This window comes from Dermacentor albipictus, chromosome 8 (genome assembly GCF_038994185.2).
Source record: "Dermacentor albipictus isolate Rhodes 1998 colony chromosome 8, USDA_Dalb.pri_finalv2, whole genome shotgun sequence".
Lineage (NCBI taxonomy): Eukaryota > Metazoa > Arthropoda > Arachnida > Ixodida > Ixodidae > Dermacentor > Dermacentor albipictus.
In genome coordinates this window covers 107748975-107776525 of record NC_091828.1, presented here as the reverse complement: position 1 = coordinate 107776525, position 27551 = coordinate 107748975, and the positions used below count along the sequence as shown (strand labels likewise).

The 27551-nt window shown below is 48.6% G+C and overlaps 1 protein-coding gene across 6 annotated transcripts in view; it reads right to left on the bottom strand.

Moving 5' to 3' along the window:
- The window catches only part of LOC139048971 (kinesin-like protein KIF19), a 214136-nt gene that overhangs the window by 101986 nt on the left and 84599 nt on the right, over positions 1-27551 (bottom strand). For all 6 annotated transcript variants that reach the window (XM_070523981.1, XM_070523983.1, XM_070523980.1 and 3 more), the window contains exons 3-8: positions 26890-27015; positions 25755-25842; positions 24929-25065; positions 24030-24155; positions 17396-17602; positions 15213-15291 (exon numbers count right to left, since the gene is read on the bottom strand). In XM_070523981.1, coding sequence (XP_070380082.1) covers positions 15213-15291; positions 17396-17602; positions 24030-24155; positions 24929-25065; positions 25755-25842; positions 26890-27015 — 763 coding nt within the window. The remainder of the gene's footprint in view (positions 1-15212; positions 15292-17395; positions 17603-24029; positions 24156-24928; positions 25066-25754; positions 25843-26889; positions 27016-27551) is intronic.

Below are 27551 nucleotides of genomic sequence, written 5' to 3'. Positions count from 1 at the left end.
CACCGGTTAACTTCCCTCCTCATTACGTGTCCTGCCCATGCCCCCATTTCTTTTTCCTGATTTCAACTAAGATGTCATTAACTCGCGTTTGTTCCCTCACCCAATCTGCCCTTTTCTTATCCCTTAACGTTACACCTATCATTCTTCTTTCCATTGCTCGATGCGTCGTCCTCAATTTAAGTAGAACCCTTTTCGTAAGCCTCCAGGTTTCTGCCCCATTGAGAGTGCGGCCCCAAGAAACTTCCGGTCACGGGCCATATCAGTGTGCTGCAGCGGAACCCAAAGCGTGTTTTTAAGTTGTTTCACTGTGCGGAAAGTCTATTTTTAGGTTTTGAGATAAAAAAAGAAAACATGCGCCTTATGCCTCAAGACTAATACATAAAGTCTTCGTATAACCTACGCCAAGATTCACTTGTAAAATTGTCATTAAGTACAGAAAAAGAGTGTTGAAAATCTGCGCGTTTACATTTTAAGAGGAAGCTTTAGCTCGGGTGCTCCTATCTGAATACATGTAAAAGGAGAATTCGTTTTTCTCGGCAACCACCGCACCAAATTTGGCGAGGTTTGTTGCATATAAAAGAAAAACCTAAAATCTAGTGACTGTTGGTTTGGGATTCTCGATTTAGGTCGTGAATTTTTTATTAAAAATTGGCAAAATCGAACATTTTCAAAAAATTAAACTATCAAGTTTACAACTGGCAAGGAAGAAATAGACAGGGGAACGGTGGGGGGGGGGGGGGAAGGGGGGATGCCTAGAGTTGTACGCTGACGCAGGGAATGCACGGTAGCGGATATCTCGTACGCAGTTTTTTGTACACCAAACTAACGAGTTTAAGGACACCTAAGCGCCACTGATACACGGCTTCCCATTTCTAAACGACCGTTAAATAGCCCGTAAGGTACCAAGTCCCAGGGCGCTCCACCGCAGCTTGCAGCCTCTGCCAAGCAAGCGATAAGCCCCGGGTGTTCTCGCTGACCTAGGCCCGTTCTAACGGCGGTCACTGCAAAATGCAAGAGCTCTACTGATGTGACCGTGGGCTCCGGAGAGTCATTAGGACAACCAGCCAGGGGCGGCCGGTGTCAATTAGGTACTGCTGCGATATTTTTTTTTTTGCGCACACACGTATAGGATCACATACGATGCGAGCAACGCGTGTACAACTTCTAAACGCGACGCTCGGCTGACCTCGACGCAAGCAAATGTGGGCCGATGCGGAACGGGGGGGAAGCGTAGCAGGTGCCACTGCGCAGTGCTGCATCGACTGTGGAAGCTAGCGGTTAAAGGGACACTAAAGTGAAGAATGATTTCTTCTGCATCAGTAAATTACCGTTCTACAACGCCAAAAACACCACTCTTACAACGATAAGACGCTTGGTAAGCCAGAAAAAGCGCAAGAACGAAATGCGGGTGGCGACGCCTATACTTAAAGGGGTTGGGACACCAAATTTTGAGGCTATAAAAAGCATGTTGTAGGCTGCTTCGGTATGCAAGGACACCCCGAACGAGGTATCGGACACTGCAAACATTTCAAAATAATTTTAATTCAGCTCCAAAAAGTCATTAAAAACTCCTTCTCGTAGTCGAGACCCATCGCTAGCGCGGCAGCTACTACGTCACAGAGGAGGAACGAAAATATTGACGTCATAGCACACCAGCACAAAAACGTGACGTATGATGAGTAGCGATGAAATGCCGGTTACGGAGCCTGCTGAGCCGAGCGACCGAGCATAGCCTCCACTATGACCGAGCTACAGGCATATAGAAATCCTTTCTTAATGCAAAGTAGGGGTAAGGCGTGCAGACACGGACACAGGAGGAGAGAAGTGGACAACACGAACGCCGCACGGCGGCCCGCGAATGGCAAACTGCGTGCGGCGAGTTGCTGTGCCGACGGGCCTTTGCACGTTTGAGTGTAAAACAGTAGCCGGCCGACTCCGAAAGGGACCAGGATATGCGGCGTTCGTGTTGTCCGCTTCTCTCCTCGCATAGTCGCATAGTTCGGCAGCTCGGAGCGGTCTGTCCTTCGCTTGGCCTTTCTCAGTGTGAAGGCCCGTCCACGTTACCGGCACGGAAACTCGCCGCACGCCGTTTGCCGTTCGGGGGCCCCCGTGCGACGGCGGTTTTGCTTGCGAACGGCGAGATTTCCTAGCCGTAGAGAGCACGGGCACCGGGCCCATTTGTGCGGCAGCCGTACGGCGAAGCGGCCAATCAGCGTCCGAGGAGTGGTCACTCTGTGCACCGACGGCAGCTTCACCGCCTCTGATCGTTCGGCGCCGCCGATATCGTGGCTAGGCCTTTTACGGTTCACTTCGAAGCTAACGCTAACGGCGCTTCGGAATGAATCACCGACTCTCACAAGCCGCAATATTTTCTTACCGTTGTTGTCGCTCTTCGCAATAATTATAATAATCGCGACATGCACTTCGAATCGCCAGTTGACCTCTGCTGGCAGAGCACGCGTATGCGCGAGCAGACGACGCAGCATAGTTTTACGTCACTATATTTTGTGGCCCACGTGACCAAGCCATGTTGCGTTTCCTCCTCTGTGACGTCATAGCATCCCCCGGAGCCCAGAAACCGAAACCGAAATCGCTCGGTATAATAATGCGATTATTAAATTATTTATCGGATATATATGAATCCCGCTGTGTGTATCGTGCTCCCTGAAGCATGACGCAACGTTTGAATTAACAAACGCATGAACGAAAATTTTGATGTCTCCACCCCTTTAAGTTCCCGCACCTGGGGGCTGTGACGCTTTGGATTTTGATGACATCTTCTAGGGCCTACTAATTATATATAGCGGTACAGATTGACTACATTGTGTTCTAAAGGAACCAAATAATAAACATGGCAAGTTTCGGGAACCTTTACACAGCCAACGCGGCCCAAATGCGAGAACATACTTTGGAATCCCTGACGTCACGCTGACGTACCAGCGCTTGCGTTTCGGCGCGAAATTAAAATACTGATACTTGGACCTTCATTTTCTCATCTAATAATCAAACTATTGTTTTGAAATGACTGCCTGCAGTGTTCTGAAACAACGCTTTATTAGCCTAAACTGATTTGTTGTTTCGCTTTAGCGTCAGTAACTGTTTCGCTTTAGCGTTTAAGTAAGGAGAGAGACGGCGACATTGCATGCGGTTCCTTACATGCGTATACGAGCTGCGAAGCTACAGCCGCGCAGGAAAGAAGGGTTAAAAAAAAATCGAATTCCCCGTTATTCGTGCCCTTCAGTTTCAAGTGATAACGAGAAGAAAGGGGGTTAACCGAGGGGCCCGATTTTTATTAGTCATGTCATAAGAAGCCAACAAACACTGCCACCAAGGACAACATAGGGGAAATTACTTGTGCTTATTAAATGAAATAAACAAACGATAAATTAATGGAAATTAAAGTGGATGACAAAAACAACTTGCCGCAGGTGGGAACCGAACCCACAACCTTCGCATCTTTCAAGTTTCAAGTGGTAAGTTTCAAGTGGAAAGATAAGTAGAAATGGTTGCATTTTGTACGCCACTGTGTGTTTAGAGGTTCAATCGACGACTGTTCTACTGATCGGACACATCATACAATGCCTCACGAGCGCTTTCTTGCTTGCAAAGGTTCCGACTTTTTAGGGGAATTGGCGGCAGACTCGACAGTCTGGCTACTCGAATTTTTTTCTTTATCCGTATTCATGACAAATATTGTTACATTTTGAAGCAGACTTCCTATCCTGCAAGGAACTCTGTTCTGGACGTTAGACAACGTGACGTAGTTCTGATTTCCCAATATATAGGCAGCCATAGGCGAGTATACATATACGCACCGCCCGTATGCGTGACGCAACGGCCTGTTGCCGAACCAACTTTAGAGTGACTCCGCCACCTGCTACATTTCGTGTTCCGGCGTCCTTTCCGCCTCACTGAGCCTCCTCGTACAGTAAGAGGATGTTTCGCAATTTGCGGAGGGATATAGTTTACTAATTCACCTTTAACGTTGGCTTTTCAGCGTCCCTTAGTCTCGGTGAGGTTCCAAGCATAGAGTTTCCTACAAGAATTACTAGAGGGAACTCTGGCGCTAGTGTCGACGGGAGCTGCAATGGGAGCGGTTGTCCTAGCATGGGAATTATGGGAAGTACATGGATTTGCCTAAACTCCGTCCTTTTGGCTTCAAACCGGCTTTGTGACTTTGTAAACTCGTCATTTTCAACAGTATAGTGCGCAATGAATAATCAAATAAACATAATTAAAATTGCTCGACAGGAGGATTGGAAGACAGGGACTCTAGCACAGAAGCCTGATATTGAAACCATTAAGCCACGAACGCATGTATCGACAAGCGAATGAAACGCCCTTATGAAGTTATCGCGGGCATGCCATGCCTTGAGACGCTTGGCGCGTTTCGACTTGGCCCCCTGGACAAGCTCAATTGTTGCAATTAATAGCAATTGTACGCGCTCCTGGCGTCTTCTGCACTTCGAAGAATATAGATTGCGCTGAAATATACGACAATAAGATTTACGTAGCGTAATATACAAAGCCACAAGAACGTTTGAATCCACAAGCACGAAGATCAGGCAAATCCATGTACTTCCCATCATTCCCATGGTAGGACAACGACTGCAGCCCCAGAGTTCCCTCTAGTAATGTTTGTAGGAAACTCTGTGGTTCCAAGCACATGCTTGTGTTCGGTTATACGCCCATGGACTCAGACGCTTCCAGATCGCGGCAGTGTTGTTATTGAGGCCGCGTGAAACGAACGCGATCAATGTCTGGCCTCGCGGGGTGGCAAATACGTAGAAATGAGCTCCGTGCGGCTGCCTGGCAGCCTCGGCAGTTTTCAAGTGACGCCGTGACTTCAAAGAGAAAGTCTTGTTGCTGACTTCACACGGGTTTTGCCGTATCTGGAATCTGGGTATCTGGTAACCACTTCCATGACTTCAAAGAGAAAGTCTTGTTGCTGACTTCACACGGGTTTTGCCGTATCTGGGATCTGGGTATCTGGTAACCACTTCCAGGAAAGAGGCGGCACTCTTGCGACTACAGAGCATCGTAGCGAGTAACAAGGAGCATCAAAATGTGAACGTCAACGAGACGAGAAGCGCGAATTAGTCGCGGAATAAGTAAAATTAACGATACGATTAATTACATTGCGCCATAGACCTCACTACCACCGGGGGCCGGACCACCTGACATCTTCGTAAAAAAAAAATTGGATCAACAAAGTGTCGACGCTAAACAACACGAGATAGACGAAATTGGCTGTGGAGCGCGATACGAAAGGTACGAAATGAATGGAAATTGAATATGAGAAAGCAGAAAGAGACGCCATACAGAGATATAATAAAATTTAATCATTCAGTTATTTTAACCACCATGCACGCCGACTTGGTTTTCTATAACGTCTACACTTTGTTGACCGTTTTATCTTATAAGTACCTAAAAGCGCAGTCATTTCAAAAACACATATCGCCGTGATTTGACGCAAAAGAAAAGACGCGTTCATTTCTACATTCTCCCGTGGCGTTTGCGTAGCGTTGCGACGAATTGCAATGCCTTACTTCAGGCCAAGAGGCCAAAGCCCAAGGCTAAGTGCAACGAAATTTCATAGTGGCTAAACTGGTTACGAACTTATCAGTTGCATAAACTAGTTAGGCAACCGAGGCAAAGCTGCAGGACTGACAATCTCCTAACTTTATCAAATACCAGCTTTCAATTAGCGCCCGAGCAGACGATGCGTGCATCTGGTGGTTAGCGGATATAACCTAGGTCCCAGCACGTCGCCTCCGAGATATTTTTCAGCACGGCGCCGAATCTCGGAGGTCACGGAAAGGAGCGACGCGTTTTTAGTCTTGCGTCGCTTCTGGCGAGTGGTAATCGCGGCGTTCAATTTTTTATAACTTTGGTATCACAAACATCGGCCATTGCGCGCTTTTCAAGACGAATCCACTCCTACTTCAAACGTAAATTTTTTCACAGACGGTGTTGTACGTATACGCTATCTGAATGTAGGCTTTTTACGCCGTAAAAAGAAGAAAACGACCCGGTTTGTTCCAGAAGGCCTTGAAACGAAAGCAACAGAAACAAACATTTCTGGCGCCTCGTCGCATTAACCACGACGTGGTGTGTACATCACGCGCGAGCTCAGCTAAACTGCAGGTGGGTTAAAAAAACATTAGCGTCGCGTCGCTTACGAAAACGTGCCCTAATACGTGTCCTCCCGCAGTGGACGGCGCCTAGGCCCTACAGCTACGAAAAGCCAGGTGCAACCACCAGAGCGGACACGCGTAGTGACAAAAAAGAAGGCAGCGCGGTGTTGTAACCAAATTAGAGCGAAGGGCAGACGACATACACCGCAGGAGAGACAGGTGACCATTTGAACGCTGCGTACAGCGGTCGCAGAGAAACGAATGCAAAACTCGTTTTAGCGTGCTTCTTACTCGTGTATCTGTAATTCGTACTGCAACGGGTGTCCTCTAAAAGCTCACAAGAATGTTTCGCTATAGCCTGTCGCAGATGCCACAATTGTACTCCTGGGACTGGATTAGCCGACGGGGCGGACTTGAAAGAGAAATTTAAACGCTTATTCAACTAACAAAATCGTTCTAAAGGCAGCACACTTGTGGACACATCATCATCATCGTCATCATCACACTACCATCATCACAGCATCATCATCATCATCATCATCATCATCATTATCATCAGGAGCAGCAGCAGTAGCAGCAGCAGCAGCAGCAGCTTATTTTGATCTCCACTGCCAGGACGAGACCTCTCCTAGTGATCTCCAATTACCCTCCATCTCGCACTAGCTGCTTCCAGCTTCCGCCAATAAATTTCGTAATTTCTTCACCCCTCCTAATTTTCTTCTGCCCTCGACTGCGCTTTCCTTCCCTTAGCAGCCGTTCCGTAACTCTCGACCGGTTATATGCCTTACTCACAACGTGGCCTGCCCAGCCCCATCTTTTTCTCTTGACGTCAACTATAGCATATCGGCTATCCCCGTTTGCTCTCACATCCACATCGCTTTCTACCTGTCTCCTAACGTCACGCTCAACATGTTTCGTTCCATCGCTCTCTCTTTGCGCGATCCCTAACTTGTTCTCGAGAGCTTCTCTGCTAACCTCCCAGTTTCTGCCCCATATGTTAGCACTGGAAGAATTACAATGCCATGTGGACTCTGGGACATACACGAGTGTAAATTTTATGTTCGCTTTTGCGTTCGTCTATGTGTTCACAAATGCGCTGCCTCTAAAACAATAATGGACTAACCAGCCCATCGATATCTATCTCTTCAGTGATTCATTACCAATGTTTCGCTAATTTGGTTTTAAACTAGGTAATTTACTAAACGTACCGCAAATTACGAAGTGTAGCCGGATCGCTTCGCAAGACGCGTCCACTTAAAACGACATCAATACTTCTTTTTGGCCGAGTTGAATGAATGAATAGAATTTATTGATAGGAAAGACAGACGGGTTGACCTGAGCTAGTGCGCTCTAGTCTGTTACTCTGCACTGGGGAAGAGGGAAGGGGAGTGAAAGTATTGGAGTTAGTTCATCTTGAAACACATGGGTAACGGAGCAAACAGACGACCGCAAGAATGGAGACACGTATACGAAGCGCTTGTGCGTAGGTTACGCCTTCTTGTGGCCGTCTATTCGCGCTGTCAGCCATACGTTTCAAAACGCTTAAAACGAGTGCCCAATATTCTACGGGGGAAAAAAAAATAGAGGGGCTGGCTCATTTCGTGGCGTACCATTAAGCAGCTCCATCCACGGGGTCGCAAGCACGAGCCACAATTTTTTTGTTTTGGCGTTGGAGTCGAGCATAGGCGAATGTTAGTTTAGTAAATCCCTAAATGTCCAGTGTGGACTTCCTCCATTCCTTGGCCCAGTCTTGTTGAGGAGGCTAATCCTTCTAGTCAGCTATAACTAGTGCTATTGTGCACAAACAAGGAAAAGGAGAACTGCACTTTTGTAGGCTCACACTATAGTGCGTTTATTTGCTGCCAAAAGTTAATAAACAGTATAATGTCTCGTTCTTTCTGTTTCTCTTATATATATATATATATATATATATTGTGAGACGAGGTTTAGGCAGCCAGTCTCTTCTTTATTCTCCCGAGACAGAGCCCCACCACCAGGCCCCAAAACGGTGATGATGAGTATGTACAGGTGAGAATATGAAGCGTATGAATAATGCTCACACTAATTGCCCCGCACGCGCAAGCGGAGCCAGGAGGGGAACGCCGAACGAATCGTTTTAGGCGCGAAACGTGAACGATCTCCGAACCACGACAACGATGGTCGGAAGAAACGTCTACGGGAGTAACGCGATAGTTCACGGGGGATGTTTGTTCGTTAATAATATAGGGTCCAAGAAAGCGGGATTCAAACTTCTCGCACAAACCGGGTGCACGAATGGGCGTCCAAAGAAGCACTTCTTCTCCGGGACGAAAGGAGACGTCGCGACGAGAGATGTCGTAACGTTGCTTGCGATCTTGCTGGCTGACTTCTGTGTTGAAACGAGCACGTTGACGGCATTCCTCAAGTCTCGAAACGAACTGTTCGGGCGTACTGTCTGAGGTGTTAGTTGGAGCATTGAAGAAAGCGGCGTCGATGGTGAATGTCGGTGAACGGCCGAAAACTAGGTAGAAAGGTGAGTATCCCGTAGTTCGTTGGATAGCGGTGTTGTGAGCAAAAGTCACGAAAGGTAAAAGTTTGTCCCAATTATCGTGGTTTGGCCCGATATACATCGATATCATGTCTATCAGTGTGCGATGAAATCGCTCGGTTAAGCCATTTGTTTGTGGGTGATATGCGGATGTCGTCTTATGAAGTGTGCCACAAGCTCCGAGTACTTCTGCGAGCATTGCTGACATGAAAGTCTTGCCGCGGTCGCTTAACAGCACACGAGGGGCACCATGGCGCAGCACAATGGCATCTAGAAAGAAGGTGGCGATGTCGGAGGCTGAACTAGAGCGTAGAGGAGCGGTCTCTGCGTAACGTGTGAGCTGGTCAACAGCTGTCACGACCCATCGATGACCCGCTGGCGTTATGGGCAGAGGGCCGACTAGGTCTATCCCAACGGTGGCAAACGGTGTCTCGGGACATGGGATGGGCTGTAAAAGCCCAGCAGGAGGCGAAGTCGGTCGTTTCCGCCGTTGGCACTGAACGCAAGAAGCGACGTACTTGGCCACAAAGGTAGACATGCCTGGCCAAAAGAAACGGCTCCTAACGCGGTGGTATGTTTTGTGGAATCCCAAATGGCCAGCAGATGGGTCGTCGTGCAAGGCTTCAAGCACTTGTGTGCGCATCGAGCGTGGAAGAATAGGTACCCAGCTGTGTCCGTCGGAGTTGTATATGTAGCGGTACAGCACATCGTTGTCAAGCTTAAATAGTCGCAGTTGTCGACGTAATCTGGCATTTGGTGCAGATGTAGTTCCGCACAGGCGTGTTGGATGATGCTGTCGCAGTAGGGGTCAGAACGTTGACACGAGGCGAGGTGAGTGAGGTGATTGGAAGATAACGTGTCAGTAACCATGAGAGGTAATAACGGGAGTGACGACTTAGTCTCATCATCAATTGGCGAGCAATGGAGAGGTGTACTCGAAGCTAATAATGGCAGCGGGCAGCGAGAGAGAGCGTCGGCATCTTGATGCTTTTTCCCAGACTTGTAGACAACGTCAAAGTCGTACTCTTGTAATCGTATCACCCAGCGACCAAGTCGTCCGGACAAATTTTTGATTGACGACAACCAGCATAAGGCGTGGTGGTCGGTTATGACCGTGAAATGGCGTCCGTAAAGATATGGTCGAAATTTTTGGACCGCCCAAACTACTGCGAGACATTCCTGTTCTGTGATCGAGTAATTCGTTTCGGCAGGTGTTAGTGCGCGACTGGCATAGGCAACAACTCTCTCTCGTGACGTGGTATCACGCTGTAAAAGTACAGCACCGATCCCATGGCCACTAGCGTCGGTGTGCAAGCAAGTCGGTGCGTTGTCATCGAAGTGGTCGCTGGTTAATGCCTGCTTGAGGGCTTGGAAAGAAAGTTCGCATTCATCTGTCCAAGGGAAAGCAGAGCCCGACGTGAGCAATTTGTGTAGCGGCGACGCCATGGCTGCAAAATGACTGATGAAGCGGCGGAAGTAGGATGCCAGGCCTAAGAAACTTCGTAATTGCTTTTGATTTTCAGGGCGAGGGAAGCGATGCACGGCAGCAACCTTTTCGGGATCCGGTCGAATGCCATCTTTGCTGATAAGATGGCCCAATACTTTGATGTGCTTTCTGGCAAAATGGCATTTCGTTGTGTTGAGTTGGAGTCCAGCGTTGGAAATGCAAGTGAAAACTTCGTCCAAGCGCTCAAGGTGCTGACTAAAAGTTGTAGAAAAGATAACGATGTCATCTAAATAGCACAGACAGGTCTTCCACTTAAGGCCACGTAAAACTGTGTCGATCATGCGTTCAAATGTTGCAGGGGCATTACATAAACCGAATGGCATGACGTTAAACTCGTAAAGTCCGTCTGGCGTTGCAAAGGCTGTCTTGTCCTTGTCCGCTTCGTGCATGGGGATTTGCCAGTATCCGGATCGGAGGTCTAGACTAGAGAAATATTCTGCACCCTGGAGGGAGTCAATGGCATCGTCAATTCTTGGCATCGGATATACGTCTTTGCGCGTGATCTTATTAAGGGCTCGATAATCGACGCAGAATCGTACGGAGCCGTCTTTCTTGCGAACCAGCACGACAGGAGACGACCAAGAACTGGAGGATGGCCGAATGATGTCTCTTTTGAGCATGTCATCAACGTTATCCGCAATGATTTTCCGTTCTGCGGAAGACACGCGATACGGGCGGCGGCGTACAACCGAACTGCCTTCGGTTTCGATGCGATGTACTGCGACGGAAGTGCGCCCCAGAAGCTTGGAGTGGACGTCAAATAAGGCTCTGTGTTTGTGCAGGAGTGCCAGAAGGTCTTCTTTCTGCGCAGTGGTCAAATCGGGATTTATCGCGGCCGTTAAAGCAGCGGCAGCAGTGTGATAATCAGTTGTGGTAGACAAAGGTGGTGATTCGGTGTGAAGCGGTACCAGCGAAAGAGGTTCGGTGTCAGTAAAGCATGTCACAGTAGAGCCCTGGGAGAGCACAACTGGCGAAGAAGTAGGGTTATGAACAGCGACTGAGGCTCTACCGTCCTGAAACCGTACTAGGCTAGGAGTAAGGCTAAGCCCACCAGAAATGCAGTAACCACTCGGTGCAAGGAACACATCACCATTAATAATAGTGTCGGAAGTCAGCGTCAGAATATGCTCAGTGCCCGCGGGAATGAAACAGTCGGTAGACGTGACAAAACGCAGGCTGTGATCATTGACAGAGGACGAAGATTCAGTGTCTGTCATATGAATAGTTCGCTGACGGCAAGAGATTAAAGCTGAGGCGGAGGACAGGAAGTCCCATCCCAAAATCATCGCGTAAGTGCACGAAGACAGCACGACGAACTGAATGTGGTGGAGGATGCCATCAATGAAAACGCGCGCAGTGCAAACACTGGAGGGCTGAACAAGAACTGCATTAGCACAACGAAGGGGAGGGCCATTATACGGTGTCTTCACTTTTCGCAATCGAGAACACAAGTCAGCACTAATAACGGAAAGCGATGCACCTGTGTCAACCAAGGCTTCGATTCGGACACCTTCAACAAACACCAAAAGTACATTTGACGGGCGCTCCGGAGGCATTTCACGTTGTCCAAAAGATGCAGCTTCCCCTCCTGAAGCTGCACCTTTTAGTTTTCCGGGCGGTGATCGGAGGACGAAGTAGCCGGTCGTAGAGGGGAAGAAGAGCGCCGCAGCGGTGATGGAGAGCGACGACGCGGGAAACGCGATGAACTGGCAGTGTTGAAGTCCTGTGGAGATGGGGAACGTGGTGGATAATAAACGTAGTCAGTACGCCGACGTCGTGGTACAGGGCCAGAAAACTGATCCCTTTCAAAGCCGTCATAGCCACGTCTTTCATCTTGCTGACGGCGTCGGCAAAACCTGGAAATGTGGCCACGGATGCCGCAGTAGTAACAAACCGGTCGAGGTGGGCTCCATGTGTTATAAGGCGGAACAGGCGATGGTCTTGCAGTGAGAGGATTCAGGGACATGTGCGGTGCAGGTGCGTGTTGTGGTGGCTGCTGGGGGGGTGGCGCTATAGAGGCAACCTGAGCGTACGTTGGCGTATGGATAGGGTGCGGGCTCGTGATTTGCGGGCAGGTCACTGCAGCTAGCTCTTCCCTCACGATATGGCGTAGGCCGCCACCAGGTGGCGTCAGATGGACCTCAGGAGGGTTGGACGAAGCTTGGGCGTGCAGTTCCTCACGGATGATGGAGCGAATCAAAGCACGTAGCTCGCTGTCGTTGGACGCCTTGAAATCAGATGTGTCAGGGTGCAAGCGGAGCATATGAAGGTCATCGAGACGCTGACACGTACTGATGATGTCGGCGACGGTAGTGGGATTCAGCACTACAAGAGCATTGAATGCCGCAGTCCCAATACCCTTGAGCAGGTGGCGTACACGGTCACTCTCTGCCATCGAGGTGTTCACGCGGCGGCAGAGGGCGAGGACATCCTCTATGTACGAAGTGTAGGACTCGCCTGAGTGCTGTACACGCTCAGCAAGCTTCTTCTTAGCGATATCGGAGCGGACAGACGAGTTCGCGAAAATCTGGCGTAGCTGGTGTTTAAAGATGCTCCAGTTGACCAAATCGAGCTCATGATTGTAAAACCATGTTTTCGCAACTCCGGTTAGGTAGAAGGCGACGTGAGCAAGTTTTGCTGATTCGTTCCAGTGGTTGAAGTCACTCACGCGCTCGTATAGCTCCAACCAGTCTTCAACGTCGTCACCTGGAAGCCCAGCAAATACCGGTGGATCCTTCTGAGGGGTGGTGACTGTCCAAGAAGGGGTTCCCGCAGGAGTCGGCAAGGTGGATGTCGAGGTACTGGTCTGCTCGTCTTGCGACATGGTCGAGTGCAGGAGGTAGAGGCGGCGACCCGAGCGGAGCTCCAGGGATGTAGCGTAGGTGAACCTGGAGAGAGACCGGGAGCGAGAGGGCGAAGGGACCAGACAGCACACTCCACCACTTGTGAGACGAGGTTTAGGCAGCCAGTCTCTTCTTTATTCTCCCGAGACAGAGCCCCACCACCAGGCCCCAAAACGGTGATGATGAGTATGTACAGGTGAGAATATGAAGCGTATGAATAATGCTCACAATGTATATATATATATATATATATATATATATATATATATATATATATATATATATATATATATATATATATATATATATATAAGCACGCTTTTCGAGGCATAAATATTAATATCACAGAGCACCGTGTTACACGAAGGAAGGATCTGATCTGCAGTGAATTATAGACAGGCCGGATAATACATACGCATAATTACATGGAGTACACCCTACATGTATAATTTGCTTAAATTTTCAGTGGCGAGTCCATAATGTCCTGTTGGACACGTTTTGTTCCTGATGCCTCGGTTCCTTCTAGTGCATCTGCGGATCAAAACGCTCCAAGCGTCTCAACGTGCCGGCTAGCCCGCGAGAAAGGAGGTGTCCGAGGCCACATACGTGCGAGAAAGTGTATCGAACTCTACAAGAAAGCATCGCTTTTAAAAAAACAAAAAAAGTGGGAAGACTATGAGAGTAAGCGACGCACAGAGAAGAAATAAGTCGAGCCAGCATAACGGATACATAAAAATGCAATTGAACTACTGTTTCCCGCGGAATTTATTGATTCACCGACTAATTGACTGCATGAAAATAATGACAGGGGCTTTGTGTGTGAGGATTGAGATTTTCTTTTTTTACCAGTGTCACGCGGTACATTTTATGATCCCCGTCGAGTCCTGCCGGTGTCAGAAATTCTCGACCGCGATTGCCTTTCTCCCGCACTTCGCGCAAAGGAGCCAATCGGGATCGAGAAATTCCATCCCGATAGGGCTCGATCGCGATAGAAAATGCACCATGTGACAACCGTTTTAGAGAACATGAGTTAACTCGCCAGGTTCAAACAGTGCTCGTACGGGACAATGCTTTCTTAGTATGGTAGTCATTTAACATTGAAACCCGCCAGCAGCACACAACCAATCCATTCATACAGCTAATGTACTGCCGGCGCCAAAGTGCGAGCGTTACTGCTACGCCGGGCAGGTGAACGGGCCTGTGGTCGCCACCGCACTGCTACGGTTTGTTGTGCAACTAAAAGGCCTGCGCAGAGATAAAAATTCACTCTACTCCTCCTATTGCTATATGGTTTATTCATATCTTCGCGAAATATTGTAACGACAGTTCCGAAAACACCCAGTACAGCATTCATGGTTGCATGAGATGGCCTGCATTCGGAAAACCGCCTCTGATTCGGCTCCATTCGCGTCATGTAGAAGTTTTGCTTTTCCGTAGGTACGAGTATGACGAACAAGTTCCACTCATGCTGAGAAGGTGGCAAGACAGAGAAGCTGCAGTAAAGCACAACTAAAACGATTACCCATTGGCGATGTACACTGCAATATTTGGCGTGGCGGCATTCGCATACAATTGATCTAACTATTAGCCGAAGACGTTTCGACTGCCTGCGACTTGACTAGCGCTGCTGCTTCGTGCACTTATAGAGAGTGGACCAGAGAGAAGAGAAATTCGCCGCGTCTTGTAAGCACGCTGCTCTTCAGGAGTACTCACTGTACGTGGCCTTTCCATAGCACTTTCACAATACAAATACGTTGATAGACGGGTTCTTCATTTGCGTACGAAAGTGTAGTTACGTCACTCCCGGCTCCGTATGCTACAGTCAAGCTGCCGGCGCAGCGGCAGCTTGCGCAAGGGTAACCTTTAGCGGGAAGTGTGTGCGGGGGAGGCTACTTGCTTTGCATTGCATGCAGGCGCAGGGGCGCCTCAACATCAATTATGTGGTTCGCATGCTTGTTGTGAGCTTGTTCTTTATTGAAACGTATGCTGTTATGTTGTATGCGTGAATCCAAAGACTGCATGCACTGCTCATTTCACTTTGCTGAGTTCAGGTAGCCTCTGCCTTAGGGGGGTACGAGCCCCTGCATTTGGGCGTGTGAGCCATCGATGATGATAGTTTTCTGTCGAGGTTACGCCGCAAAGGAAGCCCGGGGTCCTAGCCATAAACAGCTTCGCTGTAAGAGATCCAGAAGCCTTACCAAGGGCGTTGATGACGTTGCCGAGTGCTAGGAGAGATTTGTTGATGTGCGCTCCTTCCTTCAACCGCATACCGGTGTTCTGGACAAGAAACAAAACAACAATAACAAAAAAAGTCGGTGAGGAGGTCGACTTGATACCAAAGGGAGCATTTCACAGTGTGCCCTAAAGTGCTAGCGTCCCCGGAAATGGCACTCCTGGGACAGTTGTGCCGGGCACATCGATACGTGTTTCCGACTTTTACCTCATTTTCGCTGCTTTGATATTGTATTTCTATTCAGTTTTGTATCAAGAACGCGCGGGAACTCAGTGTGCGATCTGTTGGGAAGTTTGATTTATTTGTCGTTGTTGTGAAATCTTGTCAATTTTGGTCACTTGCTTTTTCACGTGTAACATCCTGTGCCGTAAAAGTTTTTGCCCGAGCTGTGCGCGTCTCGGTACGGTTCTAGCACAAGAGCAAGACCACGGTTCAAGCACAACTTGGAGGGGATGCGCGTCTACGCCTAACGTGCGCGCTCTGAGATAACAACAGACACCCCACGACGGTACATAATTTCTTCACCCAACTTACATAGAAAGAGAGTCTAGCTATGCACGCAAACAATTTTAAGACGGATTCTGTTACAGGCTGGTACGCTACGAGCTTGAAGAAACAAATTACTAACCGGTCCGCACATCACATTTAGATGTAGGGAGCAGCATCTTTACATACGTGAACAAAGGGGGAGCGTGTCGTAAACTTTGTCGGGGTAAAAAAATGCCGGCAGAAATCCTCTTATTATGACTGTCTATGTCAATGTGATTAGCATTGAATCCACTTAGTGGTGCACCACACAGCCACCGCCGAAAAGCGTCGTGCATGAGACCAGTGTTGCAGCGGGGCTCCCCTCCAGTGCTTCCCTCCCGACACGCTGCGCCATCTGGCGATGCCAAAGTGAAATATGCTCGCGGCGAGTGTCGTGGCTGTACGTACAGACAAAATTGGTCGAATATATAGACGCGGTCTGGAATCCGCCCAGCACCAGAGAAATTTGAAACAATCTTTTTTTTTGCCATTGAAGAGCGGCACGCATATACCGAGTGGCCCCCACCCAGTGGTCCAAGTCGACGTTAAGGATTTTTCACTAAAGAGCTGCACGTACCCCGTGGCAGATTCCCAGAGACCCAAGTGGGCATAAAAGAGGTTCGTTGAAGAGGTTGATTCGCTGAAAGAGGTTCATTCGTTGAAAGTTCATTCACCGGGTACGTTCCACCGGGCACGCACGCGGTGGCAGGTACCCTAGCTGCGACCCCATTTCACCTGACATTTGTTATCGAACAAGGTTCCCTGAGCACAGTAGTCCCATTCTCTATCCATTAGACCATAGACTACCCAGTGGCCCAAGATTTAGTGAGAAAAGGTTATATATGAGCGGACATGTCGATAGGTATCACGTAAGTGTTAATTTTCTCGAAAGCTGGCTGTAATAATATGAATAAATGACAAGTGCACGGGCCCGCATGCACCTGTTCAAATTGCGAGTGGATGTTCTTCGCCATCGTTTCCTATATAATTTTGAAGGAAACGATGTGGATGAGATGAGAGTTTCAGGTAGCTCAGAAACCCAAATGTTAGGCAGTGAACGAAAAATAAGGCAATCAAAGGTCCCGATTTCTGTTAGTCCAGCCGCACGAAGCCAACAGCTAGGCATGTAGGTTAGCGTTGAGAAACTTCGTTAGATTGCTTTGACGCAGGACGTTCGACTATGAAAAGGAAACCCCAAAACAAGCTTTCACTTCTTTAAAAGAATTCTCTGCCCAAAGGGTGACAGTGACAATGATGTCTGTTTGATGACACAAATTTTATGGTGTTTTCGTACACATCATTATTTTTTTACAAGTACCAAAGTGCACAAGAGCCACCGAATTAAGGGCAGCGCAATTTTTTTGACCGATAGACGTCGAGGTCCGAGACGACTTCACCAAACCTCCGGAGTCGCAGAAAGTCGCTGTGGCAACATGAAAGTGGCGTCGTTCTCGGTTTTGCGCTGTGTATTGCTGAGAAGGCCTCCGGTAGTGCATGGCCATGCTAACCTCTTCGCTAACTAATCTCCAGCTTAACCTATGTTTTGCGTATATTTAGCGGCAGTAGTGCCGTGTAGTACACTTCACAAACATCGCTGCTCAATGCGTTCTGAGTGCAAACCTTGGTGTTGGAGGCACGCTCGGAGCCGGCCAGGTCGACCATGAAGAGCTTGCCGACGCGGTGCCGAGCCGAATCCGCATCGGAGACGTCTTTCCTTGACTGACGGATGGAGACCCGCAAGAGGGCGTGCGACCGCGATGACGTCTGGTTGGCGGCCGTCGGCTCCACGGTGCGACGTTTATTTCCCTTCTGCAGAAGCCGTAAGACCTGCGTGGAAACGAAGAATGTCGCTTAATGCGGGCGAAGAAAATCTCGGAACGTTGCACAACTAGTGCTCGACGAAAAGTTACCGCTTCGCGCAGAGACAGGGTACAGTGGAACAGACGCTACTGGGTTAGTGCATTCTGTGCCTGCGTCAGCGTGGTCTGCACAGAGGCAGACGGCACCGCAACAGTACCGTCTTTCTTGTGTGAGTATCGAACAGAAGACAAGAAAGGTTGCTTTCTTCAGCGCCGAGAGACTATTTTGAATCGGGGTCCTTAGTGAGACCATTTTTGCATGTTACTGTGCAGACGCGGAAACAGTCAACGACTGATGCTTTTTTGCCTTCTTTCAGGTGTGAAACGCTACTGAAAGCGGGCGCGCTGTTTGCCGGAATATGACTGGAAACACTTTCCACCCATGAAAAGATTGTTTACGCGAAGATCATGTGATTGGTTTTTCGACTGTTTCTTCACAAACGTTTTGTTTGCTTTCGCCCTCGCTGACAAGTTGTATTGCCAGTGCTCGCACTGGTTGGTGAAGTCTTTCGACTGAAGCCTCTCGCGTGTCATATGCGCATCTGAGATCTCTTATCAACACAGAACGGTTACTTGCGGTAGCAAATTATTTTTTTGAGCATGCACTGGTTTGTGCACATTGTCCGAAGCCTATTGATTGTCATGCGTTTCTGCATGCAAAAACAAAAGGAGACGTAGGAAGGAACACGCAAAGGTGTGCACAGAAGTCCCGGAGGCCACATTCACTATTCTCCGAGGCTGCACCCCAACATCCTATCAGAGCAAACATACAGGCTTCACCAAAGACCATAGTATATGGGCGCCTTGCTGGCGCGAGCTCGCCAACGTGCGCCTCAATAGGTGTTTCGCGAGCAAGAGAATGCACGTCAATGAAGTCGTGCACAATGAAGATTTGAAATTGCTGTTAGAAGTCTTTTAGTGGCAGTTTCACGCGAAAAAGTCCCTAATATTACCTAGAGCACCGCTTATTTGCTAGTCTACATATTCATGGAGCCGGCCAACAGGCATCACTCGTGTTACAGGTTTGTTAGCTTTCACAATGTTCGCTTTTCGCATCGAAATGACTTGCAGGTTTATCTGTCATGGGTTCATCCTGAGTGCCGTATTTTCTGTATTCTTGGAATTGGAAACAGCGTCTCCAGGGACACAAACCCCGATCTTACCTTTACTGCGGACGTCCCCTGGGCAGAGTGGAGTCGACTCCAGGAAACCTTAGGTAGCGATCACCATATTCTCCAATTAGATGTAGCACACACCCGTAAACAGACCAAGACCGGAATTGCACGGCTAACCGATTAGAAATCCTTCAGGGACAAGCTAGATTCCGGAGCAAGCATAAGTGACATTGACGAGTGGCTCAAAAATGTATTAGACACAGCAGAACGTCACACCAAGATCATACGACTCGATGCCGATACACCCGCGGTCGACGCGCACCTCCTACATCTCTGGGAGGCAAGAAGTGGCCTCCTGAAGAGATGGAAGCGACAAAAGCTTAACAGAAAGCTAAAAACACGCATCGCTCTCCTTACCAAGCAGGCTCAAGACTATGCGGAACACCTCGTCAGGCAGAACTGGCACGCTTTCTGTGACAAGCTACAGGGGACTTTGAGCACGAAGAGGACCTGGCACCTCCTACGCGTACTCCTCGCCACTGAACCCACCAAAACGAAGCAGAAGCAACATCTTCACAGTCTTATCCACAACCACGCCGGATCAGAAGAACACCTCCTGCGAGAACTACAAAAGAAACTATGCGGAGATGCACCCTCTACCGCGTCAACTCGCTGCAAAGAATACTCTCGAAAACCGAACCCAGAACTCGACCGACCCTTCACGGAGGCCGAAATCCACGTAGCCCTATCCAAGCTGACTAGAAATACTAGCCCAGGTAAAGACAGGATCGTTAACAAACACCTACGCAACCTACCGCAGCAGGCCACCGAGGCTCTCCTCCGTTACTGCAATGAGTGCTGGGAGAAAGGAGAACTGCCTGCTGTGTGGAAACACTCGGACATCACCATGATCCCCAAGGCCAACAAACCTCTCAGCTTGGAGAACCTACGCCCGATCTCCCTCACCTCGTGCGCGGGAAAGCTTTTCGAACATATGGTGCACGACCGCATTACCCAGTACCTAGAAGACAACGACCACCTACCAGACACCATGTTCGGTTTCAGGCAGCACCTCTCAACGCAGGATGTACTCTTACAACTAAAAGAAGGCCTTCTAGATCACCTAAACAATCGAAGCAAATACTCCATAGTGGCAATAGACGTCAAGGGAGCCTTTGATAACGTTAGCCACGACGCGATCCTCAACAATCTCGAAAGCACCGGCTGCGGCACTAGGACCTACGCATACGTCAGAAACTTTCTGATGGACCGCACGGCAACAGTCGGAATCTGCAACATCCGCAGTGAAAGCTTCCTACTTCCAAACAGAGGCACTCCGCAAGGGTCGGTCATTTCACCGCTACTCTTTAACGTAGCTATGATCAAGCTACCCCCACTACTCGAGACCATACCAGATCTGCGTCACGCGATGTATGCTGATGACATCACGCTCTGGACCAGAGCTACGAACGTTGGAAGGCAAGAAAGTAGCTTACAAGAAGCTGTCGACACCATCGAAAGCTATCTCCGAAACTGCGGCCTCCGCTGCGCCCCGGAGAAGTCTGAACACCTCGTCCTGAAAGCAAGAACGAGAGGCCGACCACCCAACTATGAAGAGCCCGACCCCAGCATCACACTCAACGGGACAACAATCCCGAAAGTCGGCAGCGTGCGAATACTTGGACTCCACATCCACAAAGACGGATCGGGAGCTGCCAGCCTACCGAGACTAGAACGCACCCTTTCGCAAGTAACGCACCTCATCAAACGGATCTCAAGCCAAAGAAGCGGGCTCAAGGAGCAAGACACTCTAAGAATAGTACAAGCGCTCCTCACCAGCCGCATCACATACGGCACGCCGTACCTGGCTTTAAAGAACGCTGAAATAGAAAAACTGAACATCATGATAAGGAAGGCAATCAAAGCCGCCCTGGGACTCCCCGCCATGGCCTCTACATCACGTCTCCTTAAGATGGGCGTCCACAACACGTGGCAAGAGCTCGCCGAAGCGCATAAGAACAGCCAGCTGGAACGACTCAAGCTCACGCCCACAGGGAGATCAGTACTCCGAAACCTAAACTACAGCGAGACGTATGTCGCAGACATGGACAAGAAAGAGCGAATACCACCGGACGTTCGAGAGTGCATTTCCATCGCACGTGTCCCGCGTAACATGCATCCCATATATCACAAGAGTAGAAGACAGGCTAGAGCCAACGCCATCAAAAGAAGTTTCAAGCATGACCCGAATGCCCGCTACACCGATGCGGCCAAGTATCCGCATCGAAACGCGTACGCTCTGAGCGTCGTCGACTCCCAAGGCTCCGAGCTTGCATCGGCAACCATCAAGGCACGCAACCCGGAAACGGCTGAAGAAGCGGCAATCGCTCTCGCCACCACCACATGCACAGACGCAGCAATTATATTCACCGACTCTCAGGCCGCCTGCAGAAACTTCTTGAGGGGCGGCATCTCGGCCGATGCACTCAAGATACTAAAAAGACGAAGCACTCCGCTCCCGTACACCTGCGTAACGTGGGTACCCGGACACGAGGGACTAGAGGGGAACGAAGCGGCCCACGCCGCTGCCCGCGAGCACGTCAGCCGGGCTCCCCACTCCCCACGCGCTCTCGGACCCGTGACAGAAGAGGCGGAGGCCGTACCCACCAACTATTCGGCCATATTGCAGCATTACAGGCTCGAGCGTCGAGTGTACCCTCCACCGCACCCTAAACTCGACAGAGAAGAAAGCCTAATCCTTAGACGCCTGCAAAGTAACACATACACGCACGGAACGATGATGCATCGCCTCTACCCGACACTCCACGGCTACCTCTGCCCACTGTGCAACGTACCCGACACTCTGGCACACTTGCTCCTGGAATGCCCGTGGCAGGAAGGCAGCGAAATGCAACCAGAAACGCAGGCAAACGACCTGTTCGAAACGTGGGAGGCCAAGCTAACCCTCGGGGACCTGGAAGACCAACGACAACTCGTCGCCAGGGCTAAGAGGGCAGTCGAAGCCAGAGGGTTCCTGGACTAAGGAGCCCTCCCACCTTAGGGTGATACCCGGCCTCGCTCGGGACACTGTTTCGTCTAATAAACGTTTCTCTCTCTCTCATATATAACACACACACACACACACACACACACACACACACACACACATATATATATATATATATATATATATATATATATATATATATATATATATATATATATAAACGAGAAGAAAGGGGGTTAACCGAGGGACCCGATATTTATTAGTCATATAATGAGAAGCCAACAAACACTGACACCAAGTACAACATAGGGGAAATTGCATGTGCCTAATAAATGAAATAAAGTAATGATAAATTAATGGAAATTAAAGTGGATGAAAAAACAACTTGCCGCAGGTGGGAACCGAACCCACAACCTTCGCATGTCGCGTGCGATGCTCTACCAATTTAATTACCATCCACTTTAATTTCCATTAATTTATCATTACTTTATTTGATTTATTAGGCACATGCAATTTCCCCTATGTTGTACTTGGTGTCAGTGTTTGTTGGCTTCTCATTATATGACTATATATATATATATATATATATATATATATATATATATATATATATATATATATATATATATATATATATATATATATATATATATATATATATATATATACAAATCCTGTGGCACTGCACTCTCCTTTGTATGCTAACCACATCGACTTCGAGAGAAGGTTATGTTCCATGTCCAGCCATATATGTGTCGACCGATTCCTCCCAACTTTTCTTTACTTGCCGCATGTACGCAATTTGCTGCCAGCAGGCGGCGTGGCGTGACTGTCGTGTCCGTCCGGTGGTAATAAGCGCGAATACCCGCAGGGAGGTAATCTCGGCGATGACGATGTACCCGTCGCCGCCTCCGATGTCGATCAGGCACGGCATTTCCGTGTTGCGCTTGTTTGCACTCGCCCGTCAATACACACCTCTGATGAAGGGAAAGCACTTTACGGGCGCTCTTATATATACAGAAGGTCGGCGCAGTAGTGTGTATATTTGAGGGACACTCTTCGAAACGGCAAAAACGGCCATACGCGACCACCACTTCAACTAATTGCGACACGGTATGTTTGTTATCCACGCTATACTGCTAAGAGCGCAACTCATGGGCTACATTGTTTGTTCCGCACCTCGAGGCAACGCCGTCTGTGATGAGAGTTGTCGTACATTGGAACTCTCCGGATTCATTTTTGGCTACCCGGAGCTCTCTAAAGTGCCGTTGTAGACCTATGGACACACCACTCTACCTGCCATTCCATCCATACGGAGTAAGGCTCTCGCCCCAGCCGGTAATCGAAGCCAGGAGAGAGAGAGAGAGAGAGAGAGAGAGAGAGAGAGAGAGAGAGAGAGAGAACATTTATTTATCCTGAGTTTGGGCGACTTCCTCGCAGGGTGGAGCCCTTAGTTCAGGGCCCCATTGGCTCGCGCCACTCCGCGTGCCCGCCGGATCAGCCGTCGCTGCTCTTGCGGATCTGAGCTGGTCAGCGCCTAGTGGCTAGCACTATAGAACTTGGTAGCCATTGAGCTGTTACGGCAACTTTTGCATCTCGAAGTGGAAACGGATTCAAAGCAGGTTCACTTATAAGTCGCTTTTCAGTCTGGAAAAACGGGGAATTTCGCCGTATCCAGAGCATGCAACGTCCAACTGAAAAGGGCAGACCTAATTTCCTCGTTCGAGGATCGTAGTGCATCACTCAGTTCATGGTCTTGCAGGCTAAAGTCTACAACGTATACCACTTTCTCCGCAGGCACAATTCGCAAGCTTTTGTTTCTGACTGTACGGATTCCCTTCGAGGGCCGCTTGCCACTTCACTACTGACCTGTCACTGACTGCAGTGACCTGAATATTCAATAGACTGAATAACCAGGTAAATGTAACTTTAAAATCGTGCCAAAAGTTTAATACAATACAAGTTATAGTATGTTATTTGGTGCTATTTAGTTTCATTGAAGGAATGCAAACGACAGCCCAAGTTCAAGGTAGCCAACCGGGCAAGTCCTTGGTTAACCTCCCTACCCTTCCCTCTTCGTTTCTCTCTGTCTTCAAATGTTGGTAAAACGTTTGTGAAAGTGTCTTATGCAATAACGACTCTATTGGCAACGATGTGTAAGGGACAGCGTTATGCGTACGACTGTGCGTTCATTGAGGCAGTAAATTGGGAATGAACGAATGAAACTGAAAACCCGATTGTTACTGGACTTGGGAAGCAACAGAGCTCCTTACCTCGGAAGAGTTGGTGACTTCCACTTCTGAGAGTCCCAGGACTTGGTTGCCACCCATGGGGTCTTCGCGAAGTTCCAGATAGTTGTTGGAAGTGTTGAGCAGGTCCCGGATGTTCTCGTTATATATCTACCCGCAAAAATAAAGAAACAAAATATTCGGTGAACTGTACAATCAGCCTTAAGGGCTCGTATAACAATCGTCTTAAAGTCCCTAGCTAAGTTACCTGATCTTATGTAGGAATAGACAAGTACTTAAATGACTTATCTGCGTACGTAAGGACGTCATAGTTTCCAAAAGGTCGGGCAGAACTCTATTTGTCGGAAAACCTTTTAACGTTCCTAGTCAGAGTGGCGATTTGAGTTATGCATGCATCGCGAAGTTGTATTAGCGCTAGAAGATGCGGAGAACGAAAGGGACGTACTGGACATAGGAAGCGCTGCGTGTCCTGTAGCCCCTCTTCTTTGTCCGTGTTTTCTAGCGGATAAAAAATAATTTCGTAACGTCCCTAGCTAAGTTAACTAAGTATAGATAGCTGAGATTCCTAGATAACTTATCCAGGGGCGTCAGGCGTCCGACAAGTCGGGCGTCCTCCGCTGGAGGTAGGATAATTTCTCTCCCTCCCCCACGAGGCCTCGGTGTCCGAATACGCAACGCCGCGAATCTCAGAGGCTGTCACTACTTATTCTTATTTATGTGCGTATAGAAAGCCCACAGGGGAGCGCCATTCCAGAAGTGCTTGAATGGTTCCCGAATAAGCGTAGCCGTAAATAAGGTATATACGCACATACTGAGTGAGACGGCAGCGCCGCCGCATCTTTGTGACGTGACTCACTGCCCGAACCGATAACATCCATTCGCTTCTGACAAAAAAAAAGTTGTTCGGAGAAGTTGACGCGTACCTCCATGTACGAGATGAGCACACTGGTACGGGTGGTGGCGTCGTTCTGCTTGGCGAACTGGAAGAGGTCGTCGAACACCCGCACCATGAGGCCGGGACTCTTGTCGGTGCCGACCATGGTGTAAGTCTTGCCGGCACCTGCGAGCAGAGGTTGTTTGTTTGTTTTGTTCGTTCATTTGTTTAATGACAAAAAAAAAAACGCTCAAGAGCGGTTTGTCTTGGAGCCAAGGCAAAAGGCGGCACTAAAAGCCACCTGACTAGGCCTTCGACACCAGACAGCACGCTCAGCAGACAACATGAGCGCAACATGCTTCAAAACACACCGCAAAATAACAAACACATACAAATTAGAATGCACGTACAGAGTATCAAACACGGTAAAGCAATATAAGGAAGAATGACATAATTAGTCGTTAACACATTCATTATCAACATGACAGATAACTATTAAGGACAATGGACTACAATTTCACAACGCGTTGAAACGCCGTTCAACGCCTTGCCGTCACAAAACGGTTACGCCATAATCGTACAGCTCCTGACTTCGGTAGTTGTCACATCCAATGTGGGTCTGCGTGATCGACCTTAGGGTATACTATGTACCCCTTGTGCTTATCGCTTGCATATAGCCTCCCTGTCCCGGCTAAACAAAATCGGCACCCTGGCGGGTCCATTCAGTCCAGGTGGATCGCGCGAAACACCCTAAGTATGGACATGTAGACACGCGTTCGACATATAGAAAGTATAGAAAGCGCACAAAGGAAGGAACACCGTTTTTGAAGTGTTTGACGGCTCTCGAATAAGCGCAACCAGATAAGTTTAGTCACCCGTGGCCCCGTATGCGAAGACTGCTCCGTTGAAGCCCTGCAATAGGTTCTCGACCAGAGGTTTGCCGACTTGCCGGTATACTTCCTCCTGCAAAACAAAAGTTCACTTATTGTATTATTCATTTCACGATCCACTGATTCACGTTAACAAACCGAAACATCACTTCGATAAATAAAACGTAAAAATGTTCTGCTACAGCGTGACCTTGAACCAGATTATTGTTGGGCAACTCATTCTACACCCCTTATCGAAACGTTTGCCTATAGGCTCACACTCCATTTGCTTAGCTGCTGTCGATCCCGTCATGTCTGCGTCTTCCTGTGAGCCTCTGTCAGGTTGGTCCTCTCACATTATATTCTACAAAATATTCTGCGGAATGCCATTCCCGTGCAATATTTGAGCACGAATGCGTCAGTAGTTTTTGCGGAAGGGATATGTTATACACGGCTTATTTGGATAACATTCGACACCTTAAGTTATATGTTTTTATTTTTACATACTGTAGCCCTAGTTATGGATATGACAGGAGTGAGGGGGCGTTATACGACTGCACAGCAAATAGACAAAAAAATAAACGAGAGATAACCAGTTTGTAATTGTACGGCTGACATTGTGTCCGTCGTCCTCTTGCTAGGTCTCAAGAAAGAAAGCTTAGACTGCTGTTTGAACAATATTTTGCTTACTTCTTTCGGGTTTCTGTGCTAAAGCATGCGCAGAGGAAAGTACGGTATGCGCCGCGACACGACAATTCCTTTGAAAATGCTACTCTTTCACTCTCAACATGATTGGTAATTTGTTCCTTCACTCCGACGTTCTTTTAAGATATTTCCTTCGGGCTGACTGCTGAAGCAAGAAAGTGTGTCTACTGCACTGTCACTTTTCTTACTTTTCAATATCATTATTATATTTTCAATTAGTTACCCTATTACAATCATGAAAGCCACCTATAGCCTCTTGGCCTACCCTCCCCCCCCCCCTGGTGGTGTCAACCCCCCCCCCCTCTGGTGGGTTGATGCCACCCCCTTTGAGGTCGTTACGATGATAAGCAGGTGCCATTTGGTGTAAATATTGTCCGTTTTCGCCCAAAATCGGCACACCAAGGCGCACTTTGCTGTGAGCGCGCGCGCGCGATACCTGGGAGCATCTCTCGTCCAGCGTCCAGTCGAAGGTGTACCGGTGGCTGACCACCTTTTGCTGGCTGCTGCCGTTTCGGCTTTTGTCGGTGGACTCGGAGCTCTGCGGGTCCACCAGTAGCACAGTCTGCGACACACAAGCGACAAGGGGAAAATAAGAGATACACACCGAGCGGGACCCTTCTTTAGCGGTAGCGGACTTATTAAAACGACACTAAAGAGAAAAATGATCTGGATCACTAAATTGCCTCTCTACTACACCAAAAACACCACTCTTACCACCACAACACGCTTGGTAAGCCAGAAAAAGCGCAAGAACAAAAGACAGGTGGCGACGCCCCTTGAAGTTTCCGCACCTGGTCGCTGTGACGTCATGGATATTGATGGCATCTTCTAGGGCCTACTTATTTATATATCGGTACAGGTTAACTACAGTGTGTTCTAAAGGAACCAAATATTAAACATGGCAAGTTTCGGGAACCTTTACTCAGCCAACGCGGCCCAAATGCGAAAACATACTTTGGAATCCCTGGTGTACCGTCACACTGCTGTACTGGCGTTGGAGTTTAGGCGCGAAATTCAAATACTGATACTTCGACCTTCATTTTCTAGTCTAATAATCAAACTATTATTTTGAAATGACTACCTGCAGTGTTCTCAAGC